The sequence below is a fragment of the Arachis duranensis genome, chromosome 1 (assembly GCF_000817695.3).
Source record: "Arachis duranensis cultivar V14167 chromosome 1, aradu.V14167.gnm2.J7QH, whole genome shotgun sequence".
NCBI classification, from domain to species: domain Eukaryota; kingdom Viridiplantae; phylum Streptophyta; class Magnoliopsida; order Fabales; family Fabaceae; genus Arachis; species Arachis duranensis.
In genome coordinates this window covers 102,933,079-102,945,576 of record NC_029772.3, presented here as the reverse complement: position 1 = coordinate 102,945,576, position 12,498 = coordinate 102,933,079, and the positions used below count along the sequence as shown (strand labels likewise).

Below are 12,498 nucleotides of genomic sequence, written 5' to 3'. Positions count from 1 at the left end.
GTATGTCACAGTTCCATTGTTCATAACTTCATATTAATTCCTTACAATTTGAAAAAAAAATGGGACTAGGAAGAAGCAGGCCACGACTGAGGTTGCGAGGTTTGTGCTTTGGTAACGCGACCCCTCACGTAAGAGCTTCTTCTGCTTCAAGAGCTGAGTTTTCGAGCAACGAGGTGCATGAATCTTGTAGAGACAAGGCTGATGAAAGTGGTGTTGAAACTGGTGGCAACAACCGGGTTATGGTGGTTGTGGATTCTAGCTTTGAAGCTAAGGGTGCTCTAGATTGGGCACTCTCTCACACTATTCAGAGACAAGACAATGTTATTCTTGTTCATGTAGCCAAACCCACTAATAGAGAAGGTGAGAATCACAAATGTTATTATTTACAAAGATTCCATTATGTGTTATTGTGGATTATGAGTTTTCTTAAGTATGAAGTAATAAATGAAGGACACTTTGGATTGATTTTTAAGAAAAAAAAATTTTTAACAGACAAAAACTATTTTATATTTAGATAAATTTTTTGAAAAGATTTTTTAAATATTAAAAACGTCTTTTGTTTTTTTTTTTAAGCAATGTATGATTAGTTTTAAAAAAATATTTTAACTCAAAAAAATCAATTCAAACTAGCACTTATATCTATATTAATAATATAGCTAATTTTAACGTCCTGCGAACAACACTAACTAGATCTTATTTATTTATTTACAAATAATCAAATATTTAATTCAATAAGAAAATACAACAATCCAAAATTATCCAATTATTTCAGCAATATTAAAAAATGTAAAATAAGATAATTTTAATATTTTTGAATTAATTTTTTATTTTCTTCTAAATATTTTTTAATTTAATTATATGTTATTATATCAATAAAAATATTTGACCCAATCATCTAATATTAATGAAATATTAAATTAATCTCTTATCTTAGACATACTTAAGATAGTGGGTTTTCTTAAGTAGTTACAAGTGATGGATTTATATCCATGCCAATATATAAATATTATTACACTTTTTTGTTCACTTTTATTGATTTGGTGATTTGATAGACAGATTCTAATGAAAGAAAGTTCAATTTAAAGGCTTATCAACTTCTACTTGAAATGAAAAACACATGCGAAACAAAGAAACCCGGAGTAAGTTTCAAATTAAAAGGTATTTCATTGATTTCTAGGAAATGGAACATTGTTCTGCTTATGTAACATGTTGTATTCCTCTGTTTCTTGAGGTGCAAGTAAGTGTAGTAATGCTTGAAGCAGAGGAAAAGGGTGCTGCCATAGTGCAAGAAGCGAAGCAACAAAGCGTGTCGCTGTTGGTCGTCGGACAAAGGAAGCGATCACTGGTGCGGTGGCTGATGGCGAAGAGGTGGCCGCGGATGAGGACGAGATCTGAGGTTGTTGAGTACTGCATACAAAACTCACCTTGCATGACCATTGCTGTGAGAAGGAAGAATAAGAAACTTGGAGGCTATTTAATTTCTACGAAACGCCATAAAAACTTTTGGCTTTTGGCTTAAATAAAATAGAATTTAATTTTGATGTACTGTAAGTGTAAAATAATTTTATATATGTATTTAATTACATAATACATAGTAATAATAATAACTACTTTTTATATTGACTATGTAAATGTTTGAATGGTCATCAAAAAAATAAATGTGATTGTGTGATTGTATAAAACGCTTTACAATATTAATGTATCAAAATTAAACTCAATAAAATATAATATATAGTTAATAAAATAGTTAATTAATGTGATTATTAATGAAACATGTTAATGTGTAAGGTTCAGGCATTAAATGAATGAAAAGGTGCGAGGGAAATTCACTTGGTATGCTAATGAAGAACAGTTTTTACTTTTCAGTATTATTTGTGCTTTGTTCTATAAAATGGTGAAATAAGAGGATTTTGCTTGTCAAAATAGGAGCTACACTACACCAAAATCTAATATTCATAAAGTAAATATTAATATAGTATAATAAATTAAATGTTTAAAAATTATTTTTTGTAATATAAGTTTGATGATGTTACTCTGTTTGGCAGAAAATTAACTGTAATTGGGTTTGTGGTGGTTATTTTCTCTTTACTTTTATTTTATATAAAAATTATAAAGTAATTTGTTGAGTTTAGTGAATTAAATCATGATTAAAATGATGATAAAATATTATTGAATTAATTATTAATTGTTTGTATAATGTTGTTTGGTTTAGTGTGCAGAAATTAAACTAAATTAAAATTGGTTCAAGAAGATAGAGTATAATGACATCGTTGATTCATGTAGCCGACTCCACTTAATGGGACAAGACTTTGTTGTTGTAAAATTGGTTCAAGAAGCATGAAGTTATTAAGTTCAAACTGAATTTGGCCTAAATATATACACACAACACTCAAAGTCCAATGTTTATTTATCTCCACCTCAAATGCTTCTCATCTGAAACAAAAATAGACCCTTAGCAAATAAAAAAATGAAAACACATTGGTTCAAAGTAAATCCAATCGGTTGCCTTACCCAAATTCACACACTCAATTTAGTTGCTAACTAAGTGATGAGATTCTATTTCATTTAAAGACACTTTTTTTACCCACCAAACTAAAAATTCTCTCCTCTCTCTTTTCTCTTTCTTTAATATCACATCATCTCTAAAGCAAGCAGAAAGAAAAAAAATTTTTGAAGTTAAAACACAGTCAACAACAAAAATATTATTTCCATTCTCAAACAAGAAAAGAAAGAACAAGGACTACAACAAGAGAAAAGATTTCAATCGAACAGAGAATCACAAAAAAAAAAAAATTTCATTTGTGCTTCATCAAGAAACGTTAAAAAAATCAACTGGGCTACAAACACCGAACCGAAAACCATGAAAAAATTAAAGTTAACGGTGATCTACTACTTATCAACGGTCAAAAAACAAACTTGGGGCTAAAGTAAAGATGAACGATCCAATTTTAAGATTCTTGAAGAAAAAGGATGAGAGAAAAATGTATGGTTGCATGTCACTGTTTCTGCTCTCTCTTACCTCTGTGAACGCCACTATTGATTCTGATCTTGGGAGAAGAAAAACCAACATGTCCTGAAGTAAGGTTTCAAGCCTAGAAAGCTTCAATCCTCTATAATAAGGGTGAACAGTCAAGAATTAGAGCAATGAGTGATAGCACAAACGTTTGGATTTCTATAGTTCACTGAACTGTTTATTATTCTCCTTCATGGTTTTTATTTTGTAATTCTTTTTGTCAGTTTAGTGTGTTTTGAGTTTCATTAGAAAAAAAAAGACAAATATGGTGAGATTTGTAAAAAAAATCCAATGTGGGAAAAAAGACAGAGAGCTAAGCTTAGAGAAAAAGTCTAAGTTATTTCAGTTATTCTTTAAATGTATTTCTATTTTGTGGTCATGATCCTGAGGGGATTTTCTTACAAGTTGGGTTAGCACTTTGTAGTTGAAAACTAGAGTATTGTAGTCAAGTTCAGGTTGGATTATAATCTAGACTTGTCCCAGATAGGATTAGGGTAAATCCTAGGGAGAATTGGTGATTGTAATCTGTTGAAAAGATAGTGAAATTCCATCATTATTGTGATGGAGACTAGATGTAGGCTACATTGCATTTGTGTGTCATTCTCTACTCTCTTCTCTGTTATTAGTTTTGCAATATAGGAGACAAAAATAAAGTATTTTCTGATTTCTCTACTAAGCAACGTTTCACTATAACAATTTTTACAAGCAACTCTATTCTGCTTTCTATTGTGTAAAGAGACAAAATTAAAGTATCTCCTGTGTTCTTTCTACAAAAAGCATAGTTACAAGCAAAGTTAAAAAAAAAAGTCAAGATTCAACCCCCTTTCTCTTAACCATTGATAACCATCATAGTTTATCTTTAAATACTCTTTATTAAATAAATAAATATTTTTTATTAAATAAAAATATTATATTTTGAGTAAAGTATCGTTTTTGTCCTCAATATTTAGGGTAAGTGTCAAAGTTGTCCCTAACGTTTGAAACATCCTATTTAAGTCCCTAACGTTTCAAAATTGACTCAATGTTGTCCTGTCATTAGAAATCTGTTAACGGAAATGACGGCGAGACAAAAATTGAGACGATTTTAAAACGTTAGGGACTTAAATAGGACGAACATGTTGGGGACAAAAACGATATATAGAAATAAATCTTAATTTTATCCTTCAACAATATCAATTTTTTACGGTATATAGTTATTTGATTATTTTTTAATCACATATAAGTAATTACACCTAATCACATTAATTTTATTATAAATAAATTTATTTTTTATAATTTTACTTTTAAAAATTTTTACTCATCATAAAATATTTGTAAAATGACTAGTACATAAAACGTGGAAAAAAATTATGTAATGTGATTCTAGTCATTTACAAATATTTCATAATGAGTAAAAATCTTTAAGAGTAAAATTATAAAAAAAATAAATTTATTTAAAAATCAAAGTAACGTGATTGAGTGTAATTTACTTAAATGTGATTAAAAAATAATTGAATAACTATGTACCATAAAAGATTGATATTAGTGAAGGATAAAATTAAGATTTATTTCTATGTATCGTTTTTGTCCCTAACAATTTCGTCCTATTTAAGTCACTAACGTTTTAAAATCGTCTCAATTTTGTCTCACCATCAATTTCGTTAACAGATTCTTAACGATAGGACAATATTGAGTCAATTTTGAAATATTAGGAACTTAAAAAGGACAATTCAAATGTTAGAGACAACTTTAAAACTTATCCCAAACGTTAAGGACAAAAAAATAGTTTATTCTTATATTTTTATTAATTTATTTATTATCTTTAATAGGAAATAATATAACATTTATTAAGAAGCACTACCTTCTTATTCTATCTTAAACATATTAGTATATACTATTATAAAATACTAGATAAATATTTAAATACTCTAATCTCCACTTCATGAATAAAAAATAAAAAATTCAAAATTTTTTAATTTAAAAATTAGAAGAATGAGTTTAAAAAAATATTTTACACGTCATTCAATTAAATTTATTTTTTTGATAACGATTTAAATAATTAAAATAAAAGATAATTTTTTTATTGACATAATATTATGTAATTGAATTTTTCGTATAAATATATTTTACATTCATAATGTGTTAAAATTAAATTCTAAAAAGATAATTAAAAAGATGAATTAAGATTGTCAATTATTTTTTTAATTTATATTTTTAAAATTTTAAGTGAATAAAAATTGAAATATACATTTATATTTTATAAACATAAATAAAATAAAAAATTTAAAATTTTTTTTATTAGAAAATCAAAACATAATTAAAATATGAGTTAACATTAAAATAATAATTTCTTTTTGTATTCTTATATCGAATAGATTGCATGTACTATAATACACTTTTCGGTAAAAAAAAAATAAAAGAAAAAATTATTATCTAAATCAATCACTAAAATTTTTTCATTAAATATCGGTAAAAAAAATAAAGAAAAAATTATTATCTAAATCAATCACTAAAATTTTTTGTATTAAATATTGAGGTAATGACCAAATCAGTATTCGAAAGATTCAAACGCTGACATTTTAGTATTTCACTATTGTTATTGACAAAATGGTTTTTAAATGATTTTAAAATTTGACAAGCGTACCCCCGAGTTTGCCGGAGCAAATTTCCGACAAGCACAATGCTGATGTAGCCACTGTGTTTTGGTGACTTGGCAAACCATCCCCAAAGTTTCCTCCCCAACGCACACTCCCTCCCCTTCCCTCTCCCCCCTGTCGCAGCTCCCATCCCCAACGCACACTTCTCCCCCATCGTAGTCTCCGCCGTATCACAACCCCCTCCCCAACGTACACTTCCCCTTTCTCCCTCAACACCACCATTCATAGCAACAACAACCTCCACCACTCTCCCTCTCCAACGCACGCTACCCCTCCCTCCCTCAACCCCACCACTTGCAGTAACAATTGCCATAATATCAACAGCAACAATAATCTCCACCACTCCCCCTTCTCCAACGCACACTCCCCTCTCCCTCCCTCAACACCACAATTCACAGCAACAACAACCTCAATATCAACAGAGTTGTCCCAAATCATGAATTGTCCCAAATTTTTAGGTTAAATTATCATTCAAAAAAATTAATAAAAATAAAATTCAGAGAAAACAAACAAATTCATATACAATAATCAAAATAAAATAAAATAAAATAAAATAAAACTTAATACAATACCACCAAAGTAAGAATAGAAGAAGAACACCAGACACAGAGGAGGCACGACATGATGGAGTCAAGATGGAACCCAGACAGAGGAGGCATGGCAGCGACTGGGGGCTAGCAGCAAGCAGATACAAGCAGTGAAGGCGACAGCAGTGAAGACGCACAGACAACGCAATGCCACGAAGGAGATAGACGACACTGGCGGATGCAGAAGATTCGATGACAAGATGGCGACAGTGCGGTGTCGATGACACTAGCTCTGTAAGACTGAGAATGTTGAACTCCACTGCTGTTTTGGGGGAGAGTGAGTTGAGAGTATGAGACACTGTGTTAGGAAGAGGATTAGAATTCAAAGGGACAAGGGAAGGGGGAAAGTAGGGTGGGGGTGGGGGGAAGGGGGGTTTGCCATGTCATCAAAATGTAGTGGCCATGTCAGCACTGTACTTGTCGGAGATGTGCTCCGGCGAACTCGCGGGTACGCTTGTCAAATTTTAAAATTATTTAAAGACTATTTTGTCAATAACAATAATGAGGTACCAAAATGCCAGCTTTTGAATCTTTTGAGTCCTGATTTGGTCATTACCTCTTAAATATTTTAGTCTCTCAAATTTGAAACCTAATTCGTAAATGAAATTCCAGGCAATGTCTTTCGCCCGGAAATAAATTTGGGGATAAAAATTCCTCCATAAAGACGGAACCTGTATAATAAACGGGGCGGGTGTACTGGTGTAGGGATAGAGGTCCCTGCCCCCATGAGAACTCATATAATAATCCCCATTATTAGAAACCGGTGAACCGATTGGGTTAAAAATCGGACCGGTTCATTGCAAATCTTTTTTTTTTTGCCCTTCTCCCCAATGAAATGGCACGTTTTTGGCTTTCTGAGTAATCTTAATTGGCAACTTACCTTTCCTGAGGCACATGTCAAACACCTTCCTCTTCTTAAGTCGGATCATTCCCCTTTATGTCTTAACCTTGCTGTGCGTCCAAATCTGAATAGAGGGAGAAGGCCGTTTAGGTTTCTTGCAGCTTGGCTTTCGCATCCTGATTTCAATAATCTGATTCATCAATCTTGGCGTATGGAGAGTTCTTGGTCAGAAGGCCTGTCAAATTTCAAGAACTCCCTGAAGAACTGGAACTATAATGTTTTTGGTGACATTTGGAAACGTAAAAGCAGAATTCTGCGAAGACTTCAAGGAATCACAAATAGCTTAATGCAGGGCAGCAACTCTTTCCTTGAGGATCTTCAAGTGCAGCTTTAGAAGGAATACGAGGAAGTGTTGACACAAGTAGAAATTCTATGGTACCAGAAATCAAGATGCAAATGGGTCGAGTTTGGTGATATGAATACCAGGTATTTTCATGGTTCAACTATGGTGAGGAGACGAAAAAATAAAATCCACTCATTGCAGGACTTTGGAGGTAATTTAGTTACTGATAAAAATGTACTCGAAAGTATGGCTCTCTCTTTCTACTCAGACCTCTATACAGACTCTCTACCTGCTGTTCCCTTTGTTCTTAATAATGTTTTTCCCTGTTTAAGTATGGCTGACCACAACATAATAGGGGGAAGTATCTTTGTTCAAGAGATAAAAGAGGCCGTTTTTGCTATGGGGAGCTTCAAAGCTCCTGGAAGAGATGATTTACAAGCATTTTTCTATCAAAATCAGTGGGATAGAGTTGGGCCTGATCTTTGCAACCTTATTCAATGCATCTACGTAGAACCTCAGAGAATTCATGAGATTAACGAGACTCTTATCACCCTTATTCCTAAAGTGGATCCTATCACAAGCCTCAAGTAGATGAGACCGATAAGTTTGTGTAACGTCTCATATAAAGTTGTTACTAAAGTCTTGGCGAATCGGATTAGAAATCTTATGGGAAAGCTGGTGAAGCCTACGCAATGCAGTTTTGTTCCGGGTAGGCATAGCTCGGACATTATTATTGCTCAGGAAGTCATACATTCTATGAGAACTAAGAAAGGACCGAAAGGTTGGATGGCTATTAAAATTGATTTAGAAAAGGCATATGATAGAGTGAAGTGGAGTTTTGTGCAAGAGACTCTTAAAGATATTGGGTTCCCTGATCAGGTTACCAACCTTATCATGTCATGCATTTCTACGGCTAGGATGCGAATCCTGTGGAACGGGGAGGAGTTGGATGAATTTAAGCCGTCCAGAGGCATCCGTCAAGGAGACCCTATTTCACCATACATTTTTGTTCTGTGCATGGAGCGTCTCTCACAGCTTATCAGTGCTGCAGTTGACCATGGCTTCTGAAAACCTATCAAACTAAATAGAAATGGTCCTAGTCTTTCCCATTTGTGCTTTGCAGACGATCTTATTCTTTTTGCTAAAGCCAATCTCCAACAAGTTGACATCATCAAGAGATGTCTCAAGGCGTTCTGTGATAGTTCGGGGCAAAAAGTTAATAATGAGAAGACTCGGGTCTATTTTTTCAAGAATGTGGGTAACCAAGTTAGAACTGAGATCAGTGAAACCCTCCAGTTTGCAAGGACGAATAACCTTGGGAAGTACCTAGGAGTTCCTCTCTTGCATTCCAAAGTATCTAAGCGCACTTATGACGATATTATCAACAAGCTTAACTCCAGACTCAACTCTTGGAAAGCCTCTTCTTTGTCGTTAGCTGGGAGGACAGCTCTGGTGAAATCTGTCCTTTCTTCTATTCCTCTTTATACTATGTAAAATGCACTATTACATGTGTCTACTTGTAATGCCATTGACCGTAAATGCAGTAGCTTTCTCTGGGGTGATACAGAACAATCAAAGAAAATCCATCTCATAGACTGGCAAAGAGTCTACCTTCCCAAAAAAGTGGGTGGACTTGGCATTAGGCATGCAAGTTTGATGAACCATGCATTTCTGATGAAAGCTGGATGGGGCCTGGTGGAGAAGAGAAACTCCTTATGGGCTAGAGTGCTTCGTTATAAGTATAAAGCCGGGAACGATATTATTCCTATCGTGGATAGAAAACCAAAGAGCTCTAACATTTGGAAGGGAGTTTGTAAGGCATGGCCCGATATCTCGCAAAACCATATTTGGAGGATAGGAGATGGCACTGAGATCAGTTTTTGGAAGCATAATTGGGTCCCTAACTTGGGCAAGCTGGAACAATATGTTACACAGGTAAATAACTCTCCTTTAGATACATCTAGTTCTCTTATGGATTTCCTTGATGTTTCAGAAAACTGGGATGTGAACAAGCTAAATGGTTGGCTTCCGGAGGATGTTGTAAAGAAGATTGTGGCCATCTCCCCGCCTTCCCCTTGGAAAATGCCGGACCAAGTGGCATGGAACCTGTCATCGGATGGTTCTTTCAACCTCAAACTGTCATACCAAGCCCTTTGTACTAATCAGCCTCCTCTCAATGACATATTCAATCTTGTTTGGCGTTGGAGAGGATCCGAACGTATCAGGTATTTCCTGTGGTTAGTTGCTAATAATGCAATCCTAACTAACGTGGAGAGACAACGTCGTCACTTATCAAACTCCCCTCTCTGTCCAAGATGTAGCAATCACAGTGAAACCACACTTCATGTACTAAGAGATTGTGCTTTTGCGTCTAGCATCTGGAATGCCCTTTTACCCCCAATGTGGAAACAAGGTTTCTTTAATTCAAGCATGCATGATTGGATTAAAGCTAACCTTTCCACACACAACAACTGGCAATGCATTTTTGGTGTCGCTACATCCTCAATCTGGTTCTTCCACAACAAGCTAATTTTTGAAGGTCAAGACAGTCCTGCACCTTCAGTCCTAGTTCAAATTCGAACCCGAAGTGATGAGTTCAGCCGATCACAAGGAATACGACTCAGTTAAGCACCTATAGTGCCAAGCATGATCGTCCAATATGCTGGACTCCCCCTAGCGAAGATGTTGTGAAACTAAATGTTGATGGCTCTCTTTTTGCGCATATAAATAATGCGGCGTGTGGTGGAATTGTTAGGAACCATCTTGGAGGCTTCGTGAAAGGCTTCTCTTGTAACCTTGGAAGTTGCTCAATTATGCATGCTAAGCTTTGGGGTATAATCCATGGCCTTAAAATTACCTCTAATCTTACTCAGTCTATTGTTATCGTGGAATCTGATTTGGCTGCTGCTCTGAAATTTATCTCTCATGGATGTCCTGCGGGCCACCCGTGCTCTTCCCTTGTTGAAGAGATTAAGATCCATGCTAATCGAATTCCTCAAGTGTATTGGAGTCATGTTCCCAGGGAAGCAAACTTTGCTACTGATCATTTAGCAAAGAAAGGACAACACCTCCCATTTGGATTGCATACTTTTGATTCGGCCCCTGCTGAGATTGCACACATTCTTGTCACTGATATAGCTGTTGTTCCCCTCTTTAGAGGACTGGTCTAGTTGTTTTTCTTTGTTCTGTTTTGGGGTCTTTAAACCCCCCTTTCTCACAAAAAAAAAAGCAACCCTCTCCCTGTTCGAGCAGCAGTAGCCCCCATCCCCCCTAACTCTCTCAGTCTCTCTTAAGGAGTAGAGCCTCTGACCCTCACACTCCCAAAAAAGCACCGCCCACCGCCACCGCCACCGCCGGGCTACTCTGCTTCGTCTCGTGACTCTCGCGTTGACCCATGTGCATCTCCTTCCTGGCTCGTCGCCTCCTCTGCGTGACTGCGTCTCGCGTTGTCGTCATTGTCATCGTCGTCGCGTCCTCGTCCGGCGTGGCTCACCGTCGTTGCTGCCTTCCCCTTGCCCGTCTCTGCTTCGCCGTGCTTGGTCTCCCTCTTCTCAGGTATGTTTTTTAATTTTTTTTTATTTATTCAGTTATTGACTTATTGCCTTATTGGGTTATAATTTGATTAACTGAGGAACTGTTTAATGATGTTGATTAACTGAATCTGTTGATTGATGCTTTTGTTTTTCTGATTAACTGAGGGACTTATGTAGGTTTAATGGTTGATTGATGCTTTTGTTTTTCTGATTGTTAGTGTTTAGGGTTTGATTGGTTGCTGATTTTATATCATTATGGTGAATTGAGAGGCTGTTTTTATATTGTTATGTGAATTTATATTGTTGGATAGTGGATAGATTTTGTGAATTGAGCTGTTTTGTTTTTATTGTTTTGGATAGTAGATAGATTCTGTTAATTTATATTGTTCTGCTCATGTTTATTCTGTTGCATAATCTTTGATGGCTTGGTTTTGTTTGCAAGAGTTTAAACTAGGAAGTATTTGGCACTTCTCATGTTCTAAGTTTTTCGTGTAAAGGTTCAAATTTTTGAAATTTTATTGCTTTCTTCTATCCCCTTTATCTGCAGCAGACGTCTTTGACAAATAATGATTTGGCAGAATTAGTTATTTTTAGAAATTGAGATGATTGTTGTTAAAATGTTAGTGACAAAGTGATAATATGTATTTCAAATTTTAATTTTAAGTTTTTACTATTTTATGTTTTTTTATTTACGTGAGACCGAGTCAACCGGTTCAATCCGTGATCCACCGATTGATCCAGTGACCTAGTAACCTAACCGGTTTAATCACCGGTTCGGTTCTGACAACTATGCTCTTTTCTCTTCAGACTTCAAGACCACTACACCCACCTTTCTTCTTCAATTTCTCACTACTGGCTGCTGTCCCCCAAAACCCCCCTCACTGTCGCACTCCCTCTAAACTCTCTCACCGTCGCAGATTACCTTCCCAAAACAAATATTATCTCATAATCTAAAAGGAAGTCTGAGATGTATGGATATATTCATTTCATGTCAAAAAACCAGATGTTTTATTATATTTCTTTTTTTTTTAATTAGAAACTAGAATTAATATTCTCAAAATTGGCATTCTATTTGTGTTAATATACCACTAACAAAAATTGAATTTCCAATTTTAGATCCCCAAAATCTCAATATCTATATCTTTTTTTTATTTTTTTTATTTGCGCACCCAGTCCTTTATAATTCAAAGCCCTCTCTTGTAACTTTTGTGGAAATATTATCGTTATCCTTGTCTTTGTTTATGCCTTGGATTGGAATAAATTACTATAGTTCTACCTCGTCTCCAGATCAATCTACATAATTTCACAAATTTTATGAACAGAGAATCATATTTTCATATTTATCATTCCTTCAACTTAATCTCGGATCCATTTTAACGGAAGAAAATAAGGTTTCCTTCGATTTTGAACTTCTATTCTAATGGTGCCGCCCCTCAATCAATAATATTGAAGTTAAATAAAAGTCTAATTAAAGAATTTATACTTGCATTTTTTATTTCTCTATGGTAGAAATATATATAGAGTATGTTGAACGGAGCATCGCGC

The 12,498-nt window shown here is 34.6% G+C and overlaps 1 protein-coding gene across 1 annotated transcript; it reads left to right on the top strand.

Moving 5' to 3' along the window:
* Nucleotides 1–1,550, top strand: LOC107468913 (uncharacterized). The gene is made up of 3 exons (XM_016088296.3): nucleotides 1–360; nucleotides 1,057–1,139; nucleotides 1,232–1,550. Exons 1-3 carry the CDS (start codon nucleotides 60–62, stop codon nucleotides 1,517–1,519), a joined length of 672 nt encoding a protein of 223 aa, XP_015943782.1. The 5' UTR covers nucleotides 1–59; the 3' UTR covers nucleotides 1,520–1,550.
* The last annotated feature ends 10,948 nt before the right edge of the window (nucleotides 1,551–12,498 follow it).

Excerpts from the sequence above, each read along its gene's own strand:
- LOC107468913 (XM_016088296.3), top strand. The coding sequence starts at position 60 with ATGGGACTAGGAAGAAGCAGGCCACGACTGAGGTTGCGAGGTTTGTGC. Across the intron at positions 361-1,056 it reads CAAACCCACTAATAGAGAAG|ATTCTAATGAAAGAAAGTTC; the intron begins GTGAGAATCACA and ends TTTGATAGACAG. Across the intron at positions 1,140-1,231 it reads GCGAAACAAAGAAACCCGGA|GTGCAAGTAAGTGTAGTAAT; the intron begins GTAAGTTTCAAA and ends CTGTTTCTTGAG.